At 38.8% G+C, this 23,120-nt stretch overlaps 1 protein-coding gene across 4 annotated transcripts in view; it reads left to right on the top strand.

Moving 5' to 3' along the window:
- AKAP6 (A-kinase anchoring protein 6) overlaps nt 1-23,120 on the top strand; it is a 527,287-nt gene that overhangs the window by 89,064 nt on the left and 415,103 nt on the right. Inside the window, exons 1-2 of one of the 4 annotated variants that reach the window (XM_066277688.1) lie at nt 13,294-13,317; nt 21,700-22,057. In XM_066277688.1, the coding sequence (XP_066133785.1) occupies nt 21,734-22,057 (324 nt within the window). In that variant the 5' untranslated portion in view covers nt 13,294-13,317; nt 21,700-21,733. Of the gene's footprint in view, nt 1-13,293; nt 13,318-16,977; nt 17,118-17,356; nt 17,373-21,699; nt 22,058-23,120 lie in introns of those variants that run through there. The other 3 variants (XM_066277687.1, XM_066277689.1, XM_066277686.1) reach the window with 3 other exon arrangements.

A 23,120-nucleotide genomic window follows, 5' to 3' on the forward strand; every position in this document is an offset into this window, starting at 1 on the left:
CCCACTGCCAGCTTTAGCGCTCCCAGATCTGCTAAATCAGTTATTTCCCGCCCATTTGTATTTTGGTTTCCCAAACTCTCTTGCCATTTTTATATCTCTTACTGTTTTTTCTTATGTTTTGTTTGTTTGTCTTGTGATATTTTTGTGGGGTTTTGAGAAGGGGCTGAGGCTAATGAGAGCATTTGACTTTCTACCTTTATAGAACTATAAAATAATTTTTTCTTCTCTAGTATGTTTTTGTAATACTGGCTGCTCCAGTTGCCTGCTAACACCAGGAAATGGCTTTTCTTTCATTGTTAAGAACATAGATTTATTGGGTATCTTGTTTTTTGTGAGATAAGGTCCAGATTGAGTGTTACCTCAATAGTTTCAGTTGTTACTAGAAACAACACAAAATAAAACATTTCCCAGTATTATTTTTAACCTCTGTATTTTTTCTCTTTAACTATTTTATAGCCACTTACTTAATATGTAACATACAATTTTCTCCCACAATATTGATATAAAGCCTTCATTGCCTCACTAATTGCATCATTCATGGATTTATACTCTCACTCATTCCCTGACTCATTCACATGTTCAGTACATGTTAGGAACAGGCCTGCTGTATAGAAAGGCTCTGAATGAAACAATATGTAGGATGCAAGAAGTTTACAATCCTCTTTGCATCTTTTGGAACTAAATGACATGACATGACATGTTTTCATGACAAGGTGGCATACCTCGTAATCTGTGTACATAATGGTAACAAAATACCACTGTCCCCTTTTTTTTTTTTTTCATTTTTCTGAAGCTGGAAACAGGGAGAGACAGTCAGACAGACTCCCACATGCGCCCGACCGGGATCCACCCGGCACGCCCACCATGGGGCGACGCTCTGCCCACCAGGGGGCGATGCTCTGCCCATCCTGGGCGTCGCCATGTTGCGACCAGAGCCACTCTAGTGCCTGAGGCAGAGGCCACAGAGCCATCCCCAGCGCCCGGGCCATCTTTGCTCCAATGGAGCCTTGGCTGCGGGAGGGGAAGAGAGAGACAGAGAGGAAAGCGCGGCGGAGGGGTGGAGAAGCAAATGGGCGCTTCTCCTGTGTGCCCTGGCCGGGAATCGAACCCAGGTCCTCCGCACGCTAGGCCGACGCTCTACCGCTGAGCCAACCGGCCAGGGCCCACTGTCCCCTTTTATACCATCAACTTTGAAAGGAATCGTTGGGCAAGACTATGCATAAAGTAATATGCTATTAACATTTAGGGACTCCACTTTGTCAGACGTCATAGCCAAAGGAAAATTACTGCTTATTTTCCTTTGTGGCTTTACTGAGTCCTTAGGAGATAAAGCTAAAAACTCATTGCTGAATACTGGAAAGGAGCTTCCAGTGTTCACATTCTTCAAGTCACTAGGAAATAATTTCCCTAAAATGAATCAACATATGCCAGTGTGTCCAAAAGCACAGTAGATCTTCAATGATACATGGCAGAGATGATGGTGTCAGCAACCTGCCTTGGTCTAGTCCTATACTTCTTAAGAAATACAGATGCCGTTGGTTAAAGAAAAAAGATGGTAGGATGGGCTAAGAGTAGGTGTAGACAATGCACTTTTGTTTGTCTTAAGAGTGACTTTGGAGGTTATTATTGTAAACAAGGTATCAAGCCTATACTTGCCATTCTACACAGTGTCTCCTAGATTTCTACTGGGAAGCCTGTCCAGGTCCTTACAAACAGATATACTACATTAAATTGTCTGTCTGTCTTTCTTTTTAACAGCTTCTGTCCTGACTACCCAAAGATAATATAAGAATAACATTGAACAAATGAGGCAATGGTCATAGGGACTAAAAACAAAAATTTCCAGGGCAAGTCATTCTTAAGTTCTTATAATATGCATCCAGGGGTGGGGTGGGGGGCGACCTCACAGTCATTGAACCACAAATTTCTCCATTGTTTTCTGCCCCAACTCATCCCCAAAATATAACTCAAGGTGAAGTTCCCTGCCAGCATGCTCTCTGCTGAATTCACCACAGCTTTTAGCACAATGTCTTGATGGGAAAAGAAACTCTTCAGACATTTCTTCACTGACTGTTGGGTGAATCCAAACTGTAAGAACCATTGTTGGATTTTTATGTCCCTAAGGAGCGCAGCCTCCTCGTCATGTGTGGAGTGTGCCTTTATTGATTTTGTCATAGGAAGAAGGTTGAATTCAAAGTGGAGACCTAAACTGACAGGTCTCTGCAGAACATAAAAGGGAAAACCTGGACACCGAGCACCAACAATGCCAGTGTCAGAAATCAGCCATAGATTTGGCTAGCCAGTATCTAGAATGCCAGATGAAGGTCCCAGTCCAAAACTAAGAAAAGGTTGAAAGGGACATAAGCTTATCAAAAGTGGAATGAGAAATACAGAGTTGAAACTGAAAGGCACATCAAACGGGAAAGGAGGTATGACTGGCAGTCCTTCCTTTCTTCGATGCTGGTTGAGTGGACTGGGAGAGCCGAGGTGCTCAGGAGCAGGGACTACTGAAGTCGAAGGGCCAGGAGGCAGAGTAGGAAAGACTTTTTGCTTTTGAATACATGAGGCCTAGAATCTACACTCTTCTTGTGTACAAAGATTACTTGGACTTTTTTAGAACAGTGTTCCCCAAAGTATCCCAAGTAGCCCTAGTTCTGTTAATGCAGAAAAGTGTTTGGAAAACATTGGATTAAACAAAAGTAAAAGTAAAAGGAAGACTCCTAGGAGCTAATGTGTGCTGTCTCTCCTGTAGGGTAAATGCATCAGCACTGTTTCCCAGAGGTGTTCAATCTCCAAACCTTTTCTTATGAGTACTTCACAGAGCCAGTATTATGTGGGCCACATTCGGGGCAATGAGGCTCGGTCTGCTATCAGTGTTCACGTAGAATCTCCACAACTTCTGTTAGGAACATTCTATTCTTCTAGCTGTCAGAGCTCACCATGTAAAATTTTTCAGCTGAATGAATATATTGATATATGTTATCATTATTCTTTATTTACTAAGATGGCTCAAAGAATTGAGAAAATTTTGAACCTCTTTCACTTTCTAGCCATGTTACAAGGAGAGAGTGACCAAAGTGAAATTTCTGGTAAGTTCAGATCTCTATTTAGCTTTGCTCTGTGGAGCAAATGATCTCAAATAATTTACCAGACTAATCTAGTCACCGAGTTAAACTTATCTTTGTTCCCATAACTAAATTTGGATGTATGTTTAGTTTGAAGCAGAAGTAATTATTTTATTTATTTCTAACCCTCTTTGCCCAGTTCAGTTTTAAATAGAATTGATCTAATTACAACCTATGAATGAGATTTAAAAAAAAAAAATTCTAAGTATTTCATGGACACAGAAATATCTGGTGATGTTGGGGAAAGAAGTAAAAGACAAGAAGGAAGGATTAAATCTGCACGATGATGAATTCTTTGAGAGTTGTAATGCAAGATACAGGCAAGGAAGACACTCTATTAGCAATTGGAAGATGTCACCCTGCAGGGTTACTGTATGGAATACACGTGCACTTCCTAAGGTTATCAGTGTAATGATTTTTGTGTGAGCCCACACTGTCTGTACCCCAGTGCCTTAACTGAGCATATACACAATAGGTTTTAAGAATTGCCTTTTATGTTAAGACTTGTAAATTTTTTGCCTAGTTTTGAAAAACAAAAATTAGTGTTATTAATTCAAGTGACTGCTTCATAGTCTGAACCCAAGATGCTATTTTAAAATGTTTTGCCCTTATAAATATAAATACTTTAACTGTTCTGCCCTCATAAAGAGAAATGTTTTAAAGCACTGTTAAGTTACAGTGTTTTACTTGTGTTTGCCTCACAAGTAAACTGAGTTTATATTGTAACTGAGAGTCTGTTATAATATAAACCTTGCTATACATATGTATATATATACATAAATCTTGTCATATTAGAATAGGGTTAAAATATAAATGTAAAATTAAAGGTTTTAAGAACCCAGTGAAATGATTGGCAAATATCTTTTTTTTTTTTTTTTTTTGTAATAGACCAAGAAACTTAGTTTAAAAGAACAGAGACTTGACCCAGCAGGATATTTTCTCATCTGTGTCTCTGGAGATCCCGAAAGGCCTTCGTATTAGGCATTCACTCCTTACCAACCACAGTCTATGAGCAGGCTTGGCACAGGGACCAGGCAGGAGAAACTCTCATCTACATCCCCAAAGACCCTGAAGGACCATATTTGTGACTCCAGCTTCTTCACAGCCTTGGTCTGTCAGTCTTCCAGCAGTTCTGGGGGCCCAGGGACCCAATGGGAGACACCAGGAGCCCAGGGACCCAATGGGAGACACCAGCAGATCCTAAAAGGGCCCTGCAGTTGGCTCTAGCCCCTGTAGTCACAGTTAGGGACCCAGGGACCAGTCCAGCCTGCTCGGGGACCTGGCAGGAGACATGCCTATCCTGCCTCCAGAGCCAGGTGGCAGGCCTCAATCTTGGGCTCTGGAACATGAAATAGCCATGGTCAGGGCCAGTCCTACTCACCCAGGGACCCATCCAGTGATCAGACTGTGGTTGTCCCAGGATCCTGGTAGGAGCAACATCTGTTGCACACCTGGTAATAGGACCTCTGTCTGAGGACACAGCTGTAGACCCTTGTTCCAGCATCATTTACTGAACAAGGTACTAGAGGCAGTCTTATCCATCTAGTCATACCCACTGGATGGAGACCCTGGTAACAAGACTCCAACCACTGATTCTATTGCATAGCCAGCAGCAGCCTCATAATCAGCTCCAGTACAGTACAGTACAGTACAGTATAGCTGTGATTCTGGAGGTGAACCCATCAACCTGGGAAATAGACAAGAGGTTTTCTACTTGCTAGAAAAACTGGAAGTGGTTGTGCCTTCAAATGCACAGACCCCAGTGCAAGGCTACAGGGATCAGTAAAAATCAGGCAAATGTGACAACATCACAGGAGGCTAATAAAGCTCTAGTAACCAACCTCAAAGAAGTAGAGATCTACAATATGCCTGACAAAGAATTCAAAATAAGCTTAAAGAAAATGAATGGAGAGCAAGAAAACACAGACAACTAAATGAAATCAAGAAAACAAGGTGTGAACAAAATTAGTTTAATAAAGAAGTAAAAACCAAAAGAAAGATCCAAACAGAAGTAATGCCTTGAAGGCAAGACTTTCCCAGACTAACAAAAGCTAAGCAAATCCATTACTACTAGCTCTGCTTTACAAGAAATGCTCAAGAGAGGCCTTCAAGTTGAAATGAAGGAGCACTAACAGCATGAAAACATAAACTCCCCAGTAAGGTAAATAAATATACAGCTGAATTCAGATCCTAGTAATATGATGGTGGTAGGTGAATCATTTTCATTTTTAGTATAAAAGGTGAAACAATAGTATTAAAAATAGCTATAGCTACAATAATTTGATAATGGATGCACAATATAAAAAGATAAAGTGTGACATCAATAGCATAAAATGTGAAGGGAAGAGAAAGCTTTCTAAGAGTTGGGTATTTTTTATGAGGTTGAAGGTAATTGTTATCGGCTTAAAATGTACTTATAAACATCTCTAATATGTTTTATTAAGCCACATGGTAACTACAACAAAAAAAACTTTTAATAGTTACACAAAAAATAAAGGAATTAAAGTATACCACTAAAAATATAAATCATAAAGAAAAATACTAAGAGAGGAAGAAAGCAACAAAGGAACTAAAATACAGTCAGAAAACAATTAAGGAAATAGCAGTTATAAGTCCTTACATACCAATAATTACTTTAAACAAATAGATTAAATTCCCCAATCAAAATATGCAAAGTAGCTGAATGGATTAAAAACACAAGATCTAACAAGATCATGCAAAAGGCTCACCTTAAATTCAAGGCTACATATAGGTAGAACGTGAAGGGATGGAAAAGATATTCCATGCAAATAGTAACTAAAAAAGAGCAGGAGTAATACATTCCTCTTCCTTATGAATCTGTCTTCTTTTAAATTTTCATGTTATTTCACACATTTTGGTGGAAGCAGAGAAAAATAACTATATTCTCTCAGCTGCTGGTGCTTTACATTATGTTAAAGCATGAAACAGAACAAAACTCTCTCCTTATAAACTCCAGCTTAATTAAAGGTCATTCAGAATACACTTACTTTGAAAACTGCCAGCTGTACGTTAATGTAATATTCTTGATTAAGTCATAGGAAGTGACATTTCTTGTTGAGGAAACTCATTTAAAGGATCTTGAGTATCCAAATCAATGTTTGAATCATACAGAACTACTAAAAATGATGAATCATGGCAAAGGGGACAATGAATAGAAGCTATGAAAGGAGAATTTGTCTGAGATTCATTGTATTTGGTTACAATGACTAAGTAAGACCAAAATAGCTGTGTCATGTGATGTGTGATACGATTGTGAAGCATTAATTGAAAAATTATAAACTGATGATTTCTAGAGCCTGTTGGAGAAGGACCAATTGTTTCTGAGTGTCACACCAATTGTAACTATTGCTAACAAAACCAGATATAACAAATTAAAAAGCTAGGGACAGCTTTCAAGTATCTGACTGACTTTTGGATGACGGCCACTCCTGGATAATGTTCACATGCTCCGATGATGACCACAGCTAGACTCGGTTAGTGGTAAGTGATAAAATCAAATGACTGGCTGGAGGGGTTTTGCTTTCAATTTAGGCTTTAGCACTCTTATGGGACAGGGGAGAGATTATGGATTGGTCTATTGTAGTGATCAGCATCTTTTGTCCTTTATACTTAAGTGATTTAGAGGAGCCCCTACATTTTTCTTTAAAACTGTTTTTCCATCTTTGCTGAAAGGAAGATCTGGCAAAGCATTCTGTAATATTCAATCTAATTTTCTAGAGTTGATGAAGGCTGTCCTAGGTTTATTTTAGAGAATTTTTATATCATTAGCTCTTACTCAGCAGTTGCTATTATTGTTATTTATTTTATTAAGCAAGAGAATAATAATTTATTAAGAAAGACAAAAAGTCAATGAAGATGAAGATGAATTTCTGCTATGTTGGTTTATCCCTCATGCTTTTATTGTCTACTTAGCATACATGGAACAAAAATATTTATGTCCTTGTCCTATTAACTGCTTTTTGGTAGAAAATATGAATTTTATTTTTCTTTGAAGGTTCACGATATATAACTTTTATTTGTTCCAGGAATTCTTTTTTAAAGTACAAATTCATGTCAGCACAAGTCATACTTTACCAGCCACCTTCAATTTAGATGGTTGATTAGGCAGAAGTGCTTTACAGTATTTAATTAACTCGATGCATTTTAAGCAAAATCATTGTAAAATAGTTGAAATAATTGGATTCTACCTTACTGACATTGTTTCTTTGAAAAGAAGACATGCCAGACCTTTAATTATTCTTTCTGTAATAAACAGCATTCAGAGGGAGGATCTCTGATCACATCAGACCTTTGGAAAATAAGAGCTTTTGCTTTCTCCCATTGCTATTTTTAATCTGACATCGGAATCTTGTAAAGAAAATCTTTTCTGCATGTTTGGGATGGTAGGGTGAGCAGGAAATACTAGTGAATAGGAAATAATGCTTTTGAAAATCCTGGTCTTTATGAGAGTTCATCACCCATAAAATGCTTTCTGTTTATGAAAAAATAGCAATGTGTGTAGTTATTTGATGTGTTCTCATGTTGCAGCATGAACAGTTAATTCAGATGTAACATTAGTTGAAAGATTTGGCTTAAGTTCACTATTGTGTTTCACCTTGATTTAGTTGTCTTTAAAAATAAAAGTTATTTACTCTAGAATATACCTATTTGTGGGACAAATAATAACCTTACCTTCAACTCGATCACTTAATCACCCGTGGCTTTCATAATGAGATCAGATTTAGTTTATGAAAACAGTTCTTTCTTAAAGGGATTATTTGAGTGAAAGAAATATTGAACTAAGTCACAGTGAGCATTTTGTATTAAAAAATACAGTCCAGTGTTTTAGGAGGAGAGTAGACACACTTTAAAACTTAGCGTTTTAATCAAATGTCCTCACTTGGTTTTGTGCCATACTGTCCCAAAAAGCAAACAAAAATAATCATTTTCATTGTCAAATAAGTTTGAGAACTAATGCACTTTCTATTCCTATTTCCTCTTTGGAGATGCTCAATGCGCCTGAGAGTATTAAAACCCTGTATTGCAAGATTAGAACGACAATTAATTTAATATGGATGTTTTAAAGTTCTATGTTTGTACACAAATAGTTAAGAATCAAGCAGTTCTGAGGTTTAAGAAAACAGCAGTAGGACTCTCTTCTTTTCCACTTCCTATTCTCCAGAGGCAACTACGTTTCATCTTTTAGCTGATTCTTTTGGTAACTACCTTCATTTTGAAACAATACGATAGTGGGACTACTTCCTGAGTATTTTTTATCTTTTCCTATTGACTTCTCAGTATGAAAGATGAGAATTTAATTGGCTTGTTCCCCCACCCCACTTTTCTCACTCTCACAGGTGTGCACGTGTACATATGTGCACAAATACAAACCATCACTCCACCCCCAATTTCCTGTAGCATCTCTCTCTCACAGGGCTGCAAATGCACATGCTTGTATGTACATAAACCCGCTCCCACTTTTCCTGTAAAAGTTGTGTGATTTGGATTATATCGATATTTATTATTTATTATTAAGAATAAGTATGCAATTTTTAGCTAAACCACATAGAATAATATAACTCCTCTTCTATTTTTGTGAAACTTTGTATTTTTTCTGGAGTTTATAATATATTTGCTCAGTTTTATATGTGTTTATCTCTAATTCAACCCCCCACTTCTCCAACAGTTGGATAAACCTCTTTTAGGTAGCTATGTTCATTCATATCAGGTTTTCTCTATCAAAGCGGTATGTTTAATACAGTTGTTCTAAGAGTCTTGTGACCTGTCCCAGTGTGGACAGGATGCTTCCCTTGTCTGGTACACAGTGGCTATCCTGAGAATTCACTTCCTCATCACCCTGGGGTCCTAGGTCTCCTGTTTTCTACATCCCATTACTTGCTGTTTCTTGGTTCTCTCTCTGTGCTAGAATATCTAGAGAGACTCTGATATCGTATGAAAAAAATGTTTGATGTTTGTTTGTTTTTGTATACAAAATATCTAAAAATATTTTTATTCTGTCCTAACACTTGATTGTTTATCAATCTGTATTATTCTTGGTATGCAATTCTATACTAGATTTCTTTTTCCTTCTTAAAGGAAACAATTGTCTTCTAGCAGTCAGTGTCACTGTTGTGGAAAACACCTCCTCTGTGTCTCCTCTATTCTCAGTACTCTACCTCCTGCCCTTTAGGTCACCAAATGAGTGGTGGTTTCTCCCACACCAGCCAATTCTCTACCTGAAGATAGTATCAAATCCCACAGTTTAAGAGCTCAGTCCCACAAGACAGTCTCCTTCCCTCTTCTCACTTTAGACACCAATTGCCAGCCCAGGTTGTTACCTGTGCATCTGAGCAACTGACTAGCTATAAGTTGATTTTCTCCTCAGGTTGGATTAACTTGTAGAACCACTCACAAAATGCAGAAAAAACAGTTTACATACTAGACTACCAGCTATTACAAAGGGTATTAAAGGACACAAATAAACAGCCAGATGAAGAGATACATGGGATAAGGTCTGGAAGGGTCCAGAGCACAGGAACTTCTGTCCCTGTGGAGTTTGGGGTGTATCGCCTTTCCAGCATGTGGATGCATTCTTGTTGATCCATCAAGAGGCTTTCTGCACCCTGTCCTTTTGAGTTTTTATGGTGGCTCCATTGAACAGGCATAAATGATCAAATCACTGGCAATTAGTGAATGATTAAACATCCAGACTCTCTTTTTTCCAGAGCTTGGGCTGTGGGACTAACAGTTTCAACCCTTTAACCTCAGTTTGTTCCCCTGGCAACCAGTCCCCATCCTTATAGGCTTTCCAGAACTCACTTCATTAGCATTAATCCTGGTATGGTTGGAAGGGTCTTGTTATGAATAACAAGATTGTTCTTTCACCTTTATGGCTCTGGAACGATTTCAGGAATCAAGGACAAAAGACCAAATACTGCCTGACCAGGCAGTGTCGCAGTGGATAGTGTCCGACTGGGATGTGGAGGACCCAGATTCAAAACCCTGAGGTCACTGGCTTGAGCATGGGCTCATCTGGTTTGAGCAAGTCTCATCAGGTTGGACCCAAGGTCGCTGGCTCGAGCAAGGGGTTACTCAGTCTGCTGTAGCCCCCCAGTCAAGGCACATATGAGAAAGCAATCAATGAACAACTAAGAAGTTGCAATGAAGAATTGATGCTTCTCATCTCTCTCCCTTCCTGTCTGTCTGTCTCTCTGTCTCTATCTGTCCCTCTCTGTGTCTCTGTCACACACACACAAAAATACCAAATACTATAACAAAAGATGCTTCCATTGCTCTTGTGCTTAGGAAACTCCAAGAGTTTTAGGTGCTTTGTGCCAGAAATGGGAGCAAAGACCAAATAATGTATGTTTCGTATTACAAGTAACAATATTACAGTTGCTGCTGAGAAACCCAAAGCAATCTAATCTATGATTCTTTGTGTGTGGGAGGAAGACATTTTTCTCTACCCTCAAGGTTGTTCTGGCTGGTCTGATAATCAATTGACCTGAGACAGATTAGCAAGAGAGAATAACCAAATTTAATACCCATTTATATGGGAACCCCACATACATGAGAGATTCAGAGACAGAAACAAAAAAATGGGACTATAAGACATGCTGAGGTAAGGGTGAGGCAAGGGGTGCTAGGGACTTCAGAGGCTCATTGCAGGACAGACAATAAGAGCAGATGTTCAGCAAATAGAAGTTTTTTTTGCCTTACAGATAGGGCAAGAACCTTGATTCAGGTTCTTTTAGGTAGTTAAGGAACCGGCAGAAGTTTTTCTTGAGCCCACAGCTAAAGTTGCCTTTAGCTCAAAACAGTTCACATACCACAGAGGCACATCTCAGGGTGACTCGTTCTGAACATGTACACTTGTGTATTCTTCTATCTTCAACCAAAGATCATTTTCCCTAATAGTCTGAGACTTCAAATGAAGTGCCTTGATGTATGTCTATTGTTATACACTAGATGGGTGTTTTAATTTAGAAACTCACGTCCTTTTTTTTTTTTTAATTTAGAAAATTAAGTTTAATGTGACAACATTTGTCAATAAGAGTACATAGGTTTCAGGTGAACATTTGAACTGTTGATTGTGTTGTGCGCCCATCACCCAAAGTCAAATCATTTTCCATCACTGTATATTTGTCCCTCTTTACACCTTTGCCCACATTCCCACCTCACTCTTCCTTGGTAATCACTTCATTTTTATCTAGGTCCATGAGTCTCATTTTTATATCTCACCTATGTGTGAAATCATGTAGTTCTCAGTTCTTTGTGATTTACTTATTTCATTTCGTATAATGTTCTCTAGGTAAATCTATGTTGCCGTAATGACAATATGCCATCATTTCTTATGGCTGAGTAACATTCCATTATACACATCTTCTTTATCCAGTCCTCTATCAAGGACACTTTGGTTGTTTCCATGTCTTGACCACTGTGAATAATGCTGCAACAAACATGGGGGTGCATGTGTCTTTGTGTACCAATGTTTTCACATTGTTTTTTTGGATAAATACCCTTTATTTTCTTAAGATATTTTACGTATTTTCTTCTTTCTTTTTTCTTTTGCCTTAAGGAATTCTTATTCTTTAGCTGTTGAACCTCCTGGATTGGTAGCTAATTATCTTACCTTTTCTCTTCTAATTTTTGTTATCTTTTTGCTTTACTTTCTGTGAGATTTCCTCAACTTTATTTTTAGCCATTGTATTTAGATTTTTCCTCACTGCTATCTTGTTTTTAATTCCCCAAAATTCTTTTTTGTTCTATAAATATTTCTTTTTTAAAATAACATTCTGTTCTTGTTTCATAGATGCAATATCTTATCTCTGATTTTTTTTTCACCAAATCATCTTTTTCTTTGCATAATATGTTTTCTTTTGGTTGAAGTTTTTTGTTTGTTTACTTTATGCCTGTTCTCTATATTAGTGTTTTCCCTAAATCCCTGCTAATCCTCGACTGCCTGATCATATTTAGGAGTAGGAGACTAGAAAGCTAATTGAATGCTCTGAATGTGTGGGCAGGTCTATTTACTGTGCATGACACTGTAAATTGATTAGGATGTGCTAATTTCAGTATCTTATCTTCTTAGACTGACTAGATTGACAGAGGAGATCTCTAGTCTCTTAACTGGAGGGTAAAGGCTTTGGAGAGCCAATTGGGCAAGAGGACTGGGGGGCCTCAGCGCTCAGAATGTCTGTGTTAACTCAATCCTCCTTTTTAACAGGTATGTCTGTCATCAACTGTGCCCAATGTTCTTAAGTCCAGAGAACCTTTGATTGAGTCATTCTGGAGAACGAACTTCTAGTCTTCTATCAGAAGTGAGAGTGGAAGCAACCACATAGCAATACAGAATAAGGAAAAACTTAGAGTTCTGCTTTTGAAATATTTTTATACCAAAATTAATGTTCTCTATGCTCCTTTTGGCCCAGGAGGCCAAACTCAAGGTTAAGTGTATAGTCCTCCAAGACTGCCAAGTCTGCCCAAGACTTCTGACATTAGCTGTAAGTTCAAGGGTCCCCAGGGCTATCCTCACTTTGGACCAGCTGGCTATAAATTTGGGGGTCCCCTCAGGCTTCCTCAGATTTGATAATTTGATAGAACAACTGATAGAATTCAGGAAAGTGCTATACTTATAGTTTTATTACAGCAAAAGGATGCAAGTCAGATCCAGCCAAAAAAAGAAATACATAGGGTAAAATCTGGCACTGAGAAAGTTCCAAACACAAAGCTTCCATGTCCTCAGAGATGCGTTACTTTCTTGTTATTGATGTGTGACAGTACTCATGGAATATTGCCACCCTGGGGAGTCAGCTTGAGCCTCACTGTCCATAGTTGTTTTTTTTTTTTTTTGGCTTTATTACTTAGGCATGCATGATTAAATGGTTGCTGTGTGGTTGCCCAAAGCCCCAGCCCTCTAATCCTGTGGTTGGTCTTTCTGCCTGGCTAGCCCTCATCCTGAGTGGCCAGTTTAACATAAACTGTGAGGTGTGGTCTGAGAGGCCCACTATGAATAACAAAAATACTCTAATCAAGAAATCCTAAGGGTTTAGAGGTTAGCTCCCAGGAGCTGGAACAAAGGGCAGACTTCTCTTTAAGTAAATTCTTCACTACACACTTTTCCTTCTCTACTTCCAGAGGTACCTGATTTCACCAACTTCAAAGTACTTAAAGGATCCTGAAGTAAAAGCAGGTTGGTTCTTTGCTTTCTGCACTGCTGGCTTGGGATTTAGCCTTCTTGAATCGGCCAAGGCATTTATTACTTATTCATGTTATTTCCAGCTTCCAAAAACATTGTAACTTCTCTCATCCTTGAATGTTTATATTAAACTCCAAGCCAAAATGTCATTTGCAGCGGTGTTAGTGGGGTTTCTGGAAGAAGCAGAATTAGAGACATATATTCAGTTCACTATTTCTACCCGGAAGTCACCAAGCACTATTTCAATATATTTGTCAGTAGCAACTTTTTATAGAATACATATTGACATCTGGTAAATAAGCACTGAATTAGCAAATATTTCTGTATTTCTGCATTAATACAGATAACTAGTTAATTTAGTCTTCGGAATCTTTAAAGGGCTCATTTTCTTTCTACTTTACATGTTGGGGTTACAAAAGATAAGTAGCTTTTTATCACTTATTGACTGGGGATGAGACTATGGGGATAGAGGAGGATCTTTTAACTTCAGTGTTATCTATTTTTACAATGTTTTAATTAATTTATATTACTTTTTAATTATTGAAAAATAATTTTAGAACAAGAAAAATGTAAAAACTTTGCATAAAAGGATCCTTAAAATTTTTCCACTTCAAATATAGGATGCTAAGGTTAATGGAGAACTAAAAATGGAGAATTCTTTTTATATTTAATGGAGTAGGTAGAACAGCACAGAACTCCTTTAATCACTCTGCTCTGAAAGTCAGACTTGCAACCTCCCCCTCTCTCAGTCCGCCCTACCTTCCTCTCTCTTCTTTCACTCTGTCTCTTTCTCTGTCTTTCTCTTTTTTTTCTAGGCTAGAAAGAGGTTTTTAAGGTCACATTTTATATTAATGAAGTCTGTCTGGAAAAGAGGATGTTGATCCTCTGATAATACTGATTACTCATTTTATTTTTTTGGTAAATAAGAGTACATGTATTGATTTTTCTGTGCCATTCTAGGACACAACTGTAATCCTATTTCTCTTTTTTTATAATCTTTTTAGAGTTCTTGCTCCTTGTGAGATTCATTCTAAACTCCATAATGTGGCGTTCACAGCCCTGTTATCATATGGCTTCAATTTACCTGTAACTTTGTCTGTGTCTGGTCCCCATCAAGTTCCCAATTCCTCTCAACATTGAATTTATTTGCTGAGTCACCCAACTCCTTGGTGCTGAGGTATCTTTGTCTATGTAGTCTCCCCAGCTCCATTCTTTCCTCACCTCTCTTCTCTCTCAGCCCATCTAAATTGTACCCATTATTATGAGCCCATCTCAAATGTTATCCTCTCCAGTAAAGGTTCCCCTTAGCTTTTCTTCCCCAGGATTAGTGCACTCCACTGGGGCCTCGCAGGGTTTTGTTTGCCCAACAGTAGATATTAGTGGGTGAGGGGGTTTGAGGAGGAAAGTGGAGGGAGGGAAATTGTATCTATTAAGTTATAATTTCTTTGATGGTAAATATGATGAGTCATATGTACACATAACACCATATATGTAGTTGATTCTCAGTAATGTCAGTTTGATTTGAAATATTCTTTGTGTTAATAGCATTAACAAAAGCAACAACTATATAAATTATGTATGAGTTCTACAGATCCAGTTTTTCTCAAGATATTTTTTTTAAAGGAAAGGTATCTGCCTAATGCTTAAAGGTGATTATTAGCAGGTTGGGGTGGGGGTGAGAAATATGAACACTCTTTAGTGTTCACTGAGTCCAGGTCCACATACTCATGACCATGGGCACCATTTGCTGCTGACAAGCTGATGCAGCCAAATGAATCTCTAAGTGACAGGTACTGACTACTCTAATGGGGGTGGGGGAACACAGGAGGTATGGTAACTGGCTGAGTCAATCTGCGGTTCCCTGCCACGGGAAAAGGATCTGAATAATCGGGGGAGGGGGGGTTTGAGGGTATTGAGGTAAGAGAAGGGCTTCAGCGAGAAAGACGATTGATGAAGTGTGTTATAGCTGACAGAAGACTCTATGTTCTGGGCAAGAAAATTAGTGGTGATTGAAGGGAGACCAGGGGGAATGTGCATGATCTCTATGTGATTAGCAGGATGTAATCAGCCATCTGCCTGAGGGCACAGCGTACACAAAAGACATATTAAAGTAAGAGAGATAAAGAGAGAGAGAGCAGTAACATCAGTGATAACTCCAAAAATAACTTCTAAATTGTAGAAATCTGTCTGGGCCCCACTGTTTCACTATTTTCATGCTATCTCCCCCCCAACTCCTCTTCCCCTTAAAACTTGAAGTCCTTCTCGCTGATATCCGCTTGCAGGCTCTTCTGTTATGGCGTGAGGATTAGAAAATGAGACTAATCTGTGTTGACTCAGTGATCTCACTAAACCGTGTTATTACAGGTGAGTTCTGGACGGTGCGGGGCTGGGAGGAGCGGACCAAGGAGAAGGAAGAAACACAGTGATTATGGAAACACCCTTAGGAGCACCTTATAAAAGCCGTTCTCTCTTTTATTCCCTAAGTACAAATTTAACTTAATATTTGGCTGAAGCTCTTTGGCTCTTTAAGAACTTAAAGCCATTTAAAGTTTTCCAACTCTTGACCTTACAAGAAGCTAGGAAAGTGGGTAGACAGCAAGATTTAAAACTAGGTGATGACAACATAATCAAATGTCAAAATGATCTGGAGATGTTTTCTCTGAATATATGTATTCTAATTGATCAATGTCACCCCGTTAAAATTAATTGTCTAAAACAAACACACAAAAAACTAGGTGATGAATTAGAACCCCATTCACCTAGATAGACCACAACATTTAATGAAGTAATTTATTAAATATGTTGTGTGTTTGTGTTACTTTCTCAGAGCCAGGTTCCAGAGCCCTAGAATCAGGTACAGGATGCATGTCTTGAGTTCGTTTATTTTTCCTAATGCAGTCAGAGCATGAGAACTAACCTTAGACAAAAATAAAAACATTCCAGTTTAACTGTTTTTTTCTTCCAAAATTCAGTGTCTCTATGAATAGCTTCTGTAAAGAGTGATTATGAGAATATGAAAGAAAAAATGAAGAGGGAGAAAATTGGACACTTAGTGATACCTGACAATTTTCTCTACCTCAATTGTACAACAACATGTGTTCTGTAGAAAGCAGCTTTGTTCATTTGGCTAGAATTATGCTCTAGTTTCTCACTGGCTTTCAAAGAAGTAAGCAGAGCACAGAAAAACTGAGAGTATTTAGGCTTGATGTTGATTCACATAACGATGTCTGCCTCTCAAATTATACATATGACAATGCTCTTGTTTGGAAAGAACCGTTCTTTTTTCTAGGAAAAAAGAGAGAACTTGAGTCTGTTTAACTAAGAATGGCTTTGTCAGCTGGATATGTTAATATAGTACTATTAATTTATTTATCCTGCTTTAATATTGCTCAGTTTCTGGGGTATATAGTCTTGATTTTTCTGAACTGTTCCTGCATGTGCTCTGTCCACCCATTCTTCTCCATAGTGATCCTTGTTTTGGCAACGGTCTCCTTTTCCTCAGCTCACTTATCACTGTTCGTTTGCAAAAGCCTGCCTAAAACCACACAGGCCTGAAGTTTATACATTAGTTTCCTAATAGGGACAGCATGGTAGCCTTCTCTTTGTAAGCGATTTAGGCTCCTAGGAGTGTGTGAAGCTGGTGCCCTGCGGACCTGCCACTGTTCTGCTGGGGCCGGCGGAGCAGCCCTAATGGCCTTTAGCTTGCGTGGCCACAAGAAGTGAACCCGAGGGGGGAGAGAAGGAGGAGCCAGACGTTTAATCCTGAAGGACCTTTAGGGACAAAAGCATTTACAGTGAGTATAGTCGGCAGATTCCTGGCTTTTCTATTCTTTCATTTAAGAGAGAAACTTACAAGAGAGGGGAGAAAGAGGTGGGCAGCTCTGATGCTGCATAGCTGCATTTTCCCCTGCTAGTTCGGTAGAACACATTCCTGATTTAAATGTGTCTTATTCAGATTGAATGCATTCTGCTAATATCAGGTTTCAACTTAAAACGTGTGGACTGTCAGAGAGATGGCAGAACCAGTCCTTGTTAGGAAATATTCTATGGTATGTTTCTTTTATTTCTATAAGATGAGAGAATGTGATTGGAAAATCTTTACTACTTTTAGCTTTTGCACTTTAAATGTTTAATCTTCTTTGTATTTGTGGAAAGGAAAGGATTTGATCTATGTTATTTTTAACAGCAGCTGGGATAAAGCTTGTATTATCTCTAATGCTGGAAAGGTGACCACAGATAAGCATTTGATGGGGGGGGGGGGGGAGTGTCTCTGGATTCCAAAAACCTGGTTGATCACTCCTCTCACACAGCTTTGGGGCCAGAGTTCTAACTGGGTGGGGACTTGTCTGCACTTGAGTCAGTGCTTTCATTTGCACCTTCAGGAGTTGTGTACTGGCTTTTTCTTCTTTTTAATTTCTCTGTAACAAGAAAAGAATCTTATTGCAAGATGTCTGGTAAAAGAAGGACACAAAACCTATAGTATTTAGAAGGATGTATAGATTTGTGCTGAATTTTCTTCTATTTGTTTGCATTCAAATGAGATACTTAATTTGATGGGAAAGCATCTTGAAGAGTCAGGATAAGGGCAGGAAAAATATACACAAAGATGTAACTATAAGTCTTCACAATGTGAAACAGTTTTTCTTTAAATGATAAACTTAAGATATCTTAAATAAGAAGTGACTTTGTGAAAATCAGAAATAGAGATTGGTTATTTGAGGGTGGTCATTTAAATGTGAACTACTAGAATTGACAATTAAATGTTTATAATAATTATTTTCCATGAAAATGGATAATTAATCAAATTTATGCCACTTCCCAGGCTTGCTATGCTATTATGATACATTGGACTCCTTTCCCAGTGGCAGGGGTATGTTAGGGAAAGTAAACAGATACAACTTAAAATAAAACTAGAGTCAAGTGCTTTGCTTTACTTCTCTGGGTTAAAGAAATTCTCTTGTTTATAGTCAGATAAGTTAAATATAGAAATACCACATCCAGGCTGAAATTTTATAACTCAGGAAAATTTTGTTTTGACAGCTCGAATATAAGGTTTCCTTCCCCTTTACTCATATGTGATGCGCTCCAGCTGTAGTTTTGTTTAATGTTTTTATTTTATTCTATTACATATGTAACCACGTCTGTCTGTGTTGTCAATCTTAAATTGCAGACTCCCAGAGGGGATAATTTCCCATATTTGTTCCTTTGGAAAGAATTAGCAACACATAATGTATAAATAATGATTTAGAAAATGCATTTGCATGGTAGTAATTTATCTCCATTAACTAGGACAAACCTATGGATGCCGTTTGTATGCTTTGGTAACACGAAGGCCATTGTTCAGTATGTACACAGCTCTCAGTATAGGCAGGATACTGCCAATAGTTTTGAAATCTCTGGATAAACAGGTAATCACAGATATTTAGGGTCAGCTGGGATCTTACTAATCATGTGCCAATTTTGTCATTTTATAGATAAGGAAACTGAAACCCAGAAATGTAAAGCACCTTGCCCCAACTCACACAAAACTTCACTGTGCTTGCTTGGTGCATGGCTGGATTGTATTTATAGAATTGTATGTTGGGACATAAATTGCATTGAGCCAATTCTTTGGGAGGTATATTCTTTAATTTACAATATGACGTATATTCCAGCACAACTTTCACTTAGGAGTTTCAAAGAAAACTCAATGACCAGGCATCATTTTCAGTTGTGCAAGGCTCTCGGGCAGGGAGCCGGGTGTGAGTGAGTGTGGCTGTAGCTTAAAGAGTTCATTGTACATTGCCTTGGCATTAAATAGATGAGTCTGGTTTCTTAGAAAAGGGAACCACTGTGACACCAGTGTACTCATCATTTACCACCAGTTCTATGACTGTGCATTGGAAACCTGTATTAACCTTTGTTTATCAGACTCCTTCTCTGGGATTGTGATTCTAAACAGATCTCCCAGACAGCAGGGATTGATTAAAATTTTAAAAGTGCTTTGGGAGATCAGAATCAAAGCCTGTCTGAGACTAGGGTGTGGTTTATAAGTAGCCCGGCAACTTGCTCTTTCTGGAGTTTATTGTTTCCAGTGAAAATTTGGTATCTTCTAATTGGTTTTTAAAAGTAGCCAGGTATAGTAGTATTGTTATTTTAAAAACTGTATGCAAGTGTAGTTAAAAATGTAGGGTGTAGATTTCTCCCTCATGTAATCAGGAAGAGAAAGCTGTTAAATTGAAGCCTAAAACCATTCTCTAAGGCAGGTATCAAAGTGATAAACCTACTTTGTGACATAATAGTTTGCTTTTTGTAAATAACTTTACTTTTAAAAATCTATCTCTAAACCTCCTATTTAATTAAAAAATCACCTGATTAATACATTGGGAAGGGGCACCATGCTGTATCTAGCACTGGAAAGTTTCTAAAATAATATGTCATAGGAGTAACTTATATTTAAGGCTTTTGTTAATTCAACAAGTCTTTTAACTGCCTGTGCCCATTCCTGTATGGAAAGTTACATGTTCCTAGTCAAATCAAGATCTTTCTTGATTCTCACCCCCTTCATTTTTGTAGGTAAAATAATTTTTTTTTATAGTGAGAGAGAGACAGAGAGAGGGAAAGATAGGGACAGACAGACAGACAGACAGGAAGAGAGTAAAATGAGAAGCATCAAGTCTTTGTTGTAGCACTTTAGTTGTTCATTGATTGCTTTCTCATATGTAGCTTGACCAGGGGCTCCAATAGAGTGAGTGGCCCCTTGCTCAAGCCAGCGACCTTGGGCTCAATCCAGCGACCTTGGGCTTCAAGCCAGTGTGACCTTTAAGCTCAAGCCAGCAAACATGGGGTCATGTTTATGATTCCAAGCTCAAGCTGGTGAGCCTGTGTTCAAGCCAGGTAAGCCTGTGCTCAAGCCAGTGACCTCAGGGTTTTGAACCTGAGTCCTCAGCATCCCAGTCTGACGCTCTATCCACTGTGCCACCGCCTGGTCAGGCTAGAAGAATTTTTTTTGATATTAAGTGAGTATTAAAAAATCTAAAGACATAATAGGCTACTTTCTGATTATCACATTTAATATTATATTTTGATCAGATGCCTTTCATCTTTATGCGTCGGTAGCTATAAAGTAACTTGAATGCGTAGAACCAGAAAAAGCCTTATTAGAAAAAGAAACCCATTGCCTTGAGTAAAAAAGCTTCTCCTGAAACTAAAAATAATGTCTATTTAAAATGTTTAATGTACAAGATCCAAAAAGTTATTATTTTATAATAAACTGGTTCCAGAAGAAAGATAAATTTCATAGTAGATAATTAGTAAGCCAATCAACTTTATCTTAAAAAGCAACCTTACCTTATTATGAGTTGTTCTTTTTAATATATTAATTAACATTTTAGTGTTATGTATTTAAGAGCAACTTATTACTCTTGAAATTCCAGAGGCTCTAAAAATTTCAGAATGACCAAATACTAATGTTATTGAGGTTGAGAGCTAATTTATTAGGGATATATTCTATATAATCCACAATTTATACTTTTCAGGAAAGTGAAAGTTTGGAATTACTACATCATATCTATTTATCTAACAAATTATAGAAAGGGGCAGTCTTTGCTGAATCCAGCACAATGTTTTTCACTGATTTGAACACGTTACTTCTCATGTTATCCCATCTATTGAATCGACTGGTTATAGTAGTCAAAATGATGTTTGGATGCGTATAGTAAAAAGGCCCCAAATATTAGTGGTCTAACATGATAGAAGTTTGTTTTTGTCTCAGTTAAAGAAGTCCAGGACAGCAGTCCAGGACCAGTGTACAGGAGCTCCTCATTGTCAAGTGGAACCCACGTTCCTACACAGGGCTCTGCCTTCCTCTACCTGCCATACTCAGACGCACCTCCTGGTCTGAGATGGCAGCTGGAACTCTAGCCATGAGGTCCACGTTGCAGGCTGGGAGAAGGAGGAAGGCAAGACAAAAAGAGGACTTCTAATTGAGTGAGCTCCCTTTAAGCAGCTTTCCCACACTTCTACACAGGAGTCCCACTTACGTCTGTTTGGTCAGAACTTAGCCATTTGGCCACACCTAGCTATGATGGAGCTAGAGAATGTAGTTTTAAATTCTTGGCAGGAATAGGCACAGCTGAAAATCAGGCTTTTGTTACTGGGGAATAGGGGAGAATGGATGTTGGGGTCAACAGTGCCCATGGTTTTGTAATCCTATTTGTAGTCTTGGGGCTACCATGTAGAAACTTAAAACACCTCTTTCTGTTTTTGCCAAGAGCTATGGTTTCTTAATTTAGAAATCTGGCTTAATTTAGAAATCCTGTTTCTTCGGCGAAGTATCATTTCTTTATTTGGCAATCTTGTCTGACTCTTGCTTTCTTCTTTCCTCTTGCCTTTCAGCTGTTTGGGAAAGAAGTAAGGTTTAGACTTCTCCATGTTAACCATGAGTGTGACACTTTCCCCTCTGAGGTCAGAGGACCTGGATCCCATGGCTACTGATGCTTCACCCATGGCCATCAACCTGACACCCACTGTGGAGCAGGGTGAGGGAGAGGAGGCGATGAAGGATGTGGATTCCGACCAGCAGTATGAAAAGCCACCCCCGCTGCACACAGGGGCTGACTGGAAGATTGTCCTTCACTTACCTGAAATTGAGACCTGGCTCCGGATGACCTCAGAGAGGGTCCGGGACCTAACCTATTCAGTCCAGCAAGACTCAGACAGCAAGCATGTGGATGTGCACCTTGTTCAGCTAAAGGTAAGGAGGGTTTCTGGGCTCGGGGCTGTCCCAGACAGAATGCTGAAAGAGGCGGTGGCATCTAGAGCCTGAGTGCTGTAATTCTCAGTGAGGATGTCTGGGAAAAAAATAACAGGGTCAAAACATTATGTTTGTAGATAAACATGAGCAGATTTCTCTCCCAGATTTTACTTCATGGTCTGAGTGTCTAGAATAATACTGACCTTAGGGGATAATATGGAACAAGGGGAGAATAAAAGTATCGCAAAGTGTTTGATGAATGGACTCTCACAGGTAAAACATCAAATTGAGCTGCGGTTGTGAGTATGTGGGCTTGATGATTGTCTCCTGTTGGAGGTGATGCTGCCTTTGCGGCCAGCCGTGGATTCTGGCATGATGGGGAAGGAGCGTATTCTCTTATTAGAACGAGTCATTTCATCCAGGTACAATGCAGAACAAAGGTGCTTTTTATAACAACTAATCTAAAATACAGGCATTAAAAAATGTCTGTGGCTTCCAGAGCCCTCAAGGAGCCTGTTGATGATAATAAAATGGAGGTATAAAAAAGAGTGCTATAATAGAGATTGCCTAGGGACCCCAAAATACAGTGAATTTTCTCCTGCCATAGCCATTCCTCTCTGCCAGGTCCCTGAACAAAATATACAGTCAGGTCAGTGACCAGCAAAGTAAGACAGATTTATAACCAATCAGGGCATTGGACCCAAACCCCAAGGTAAATTTCTAGTCAGTTAGGTGAGATCCTAAGGAGAAGTCCTTTACCTAAGCCAGTTCATCCTAAATGATTTTGAAACCGAAGACCAAGCAGATTCTTGGCTCTTAACACTTAAATGGTTTACAGGATGCAGCCGTCAGTCACGGTGAGAAGAGAAGCATGTGCCCCAAAGCCTAAGCAGAGCTGGCTCAGCTTCCTCAGGCTGGTTCAGGGGATTCTGGACCCAGCTGCACACGAGACAGTGTCCGGGAGAGGAAAGGAAAGGATTGCGGGAGAGGGAGAGGAAACAAAAGAGCCAGAATGCCAAGGTGACTGGGCTCCTTACAGGTTCTTGAAAAGGAGACGGCACAA

Source organism: Saccopteryx bilineata, chromosome 4, assembly GCF_036850765.1.
Source record: "Saccopteryx bilineata isolate mSacBil1 chromosome 4, mSacBil1_pri_phased_curated, whole genome shotgun sequence".
NCBI lineage: Eukaryota > Metazoa > Chordata > Mammalia > Chiroptera > Emballonuridae > Saccopteryx > Saccopteryx bilineata.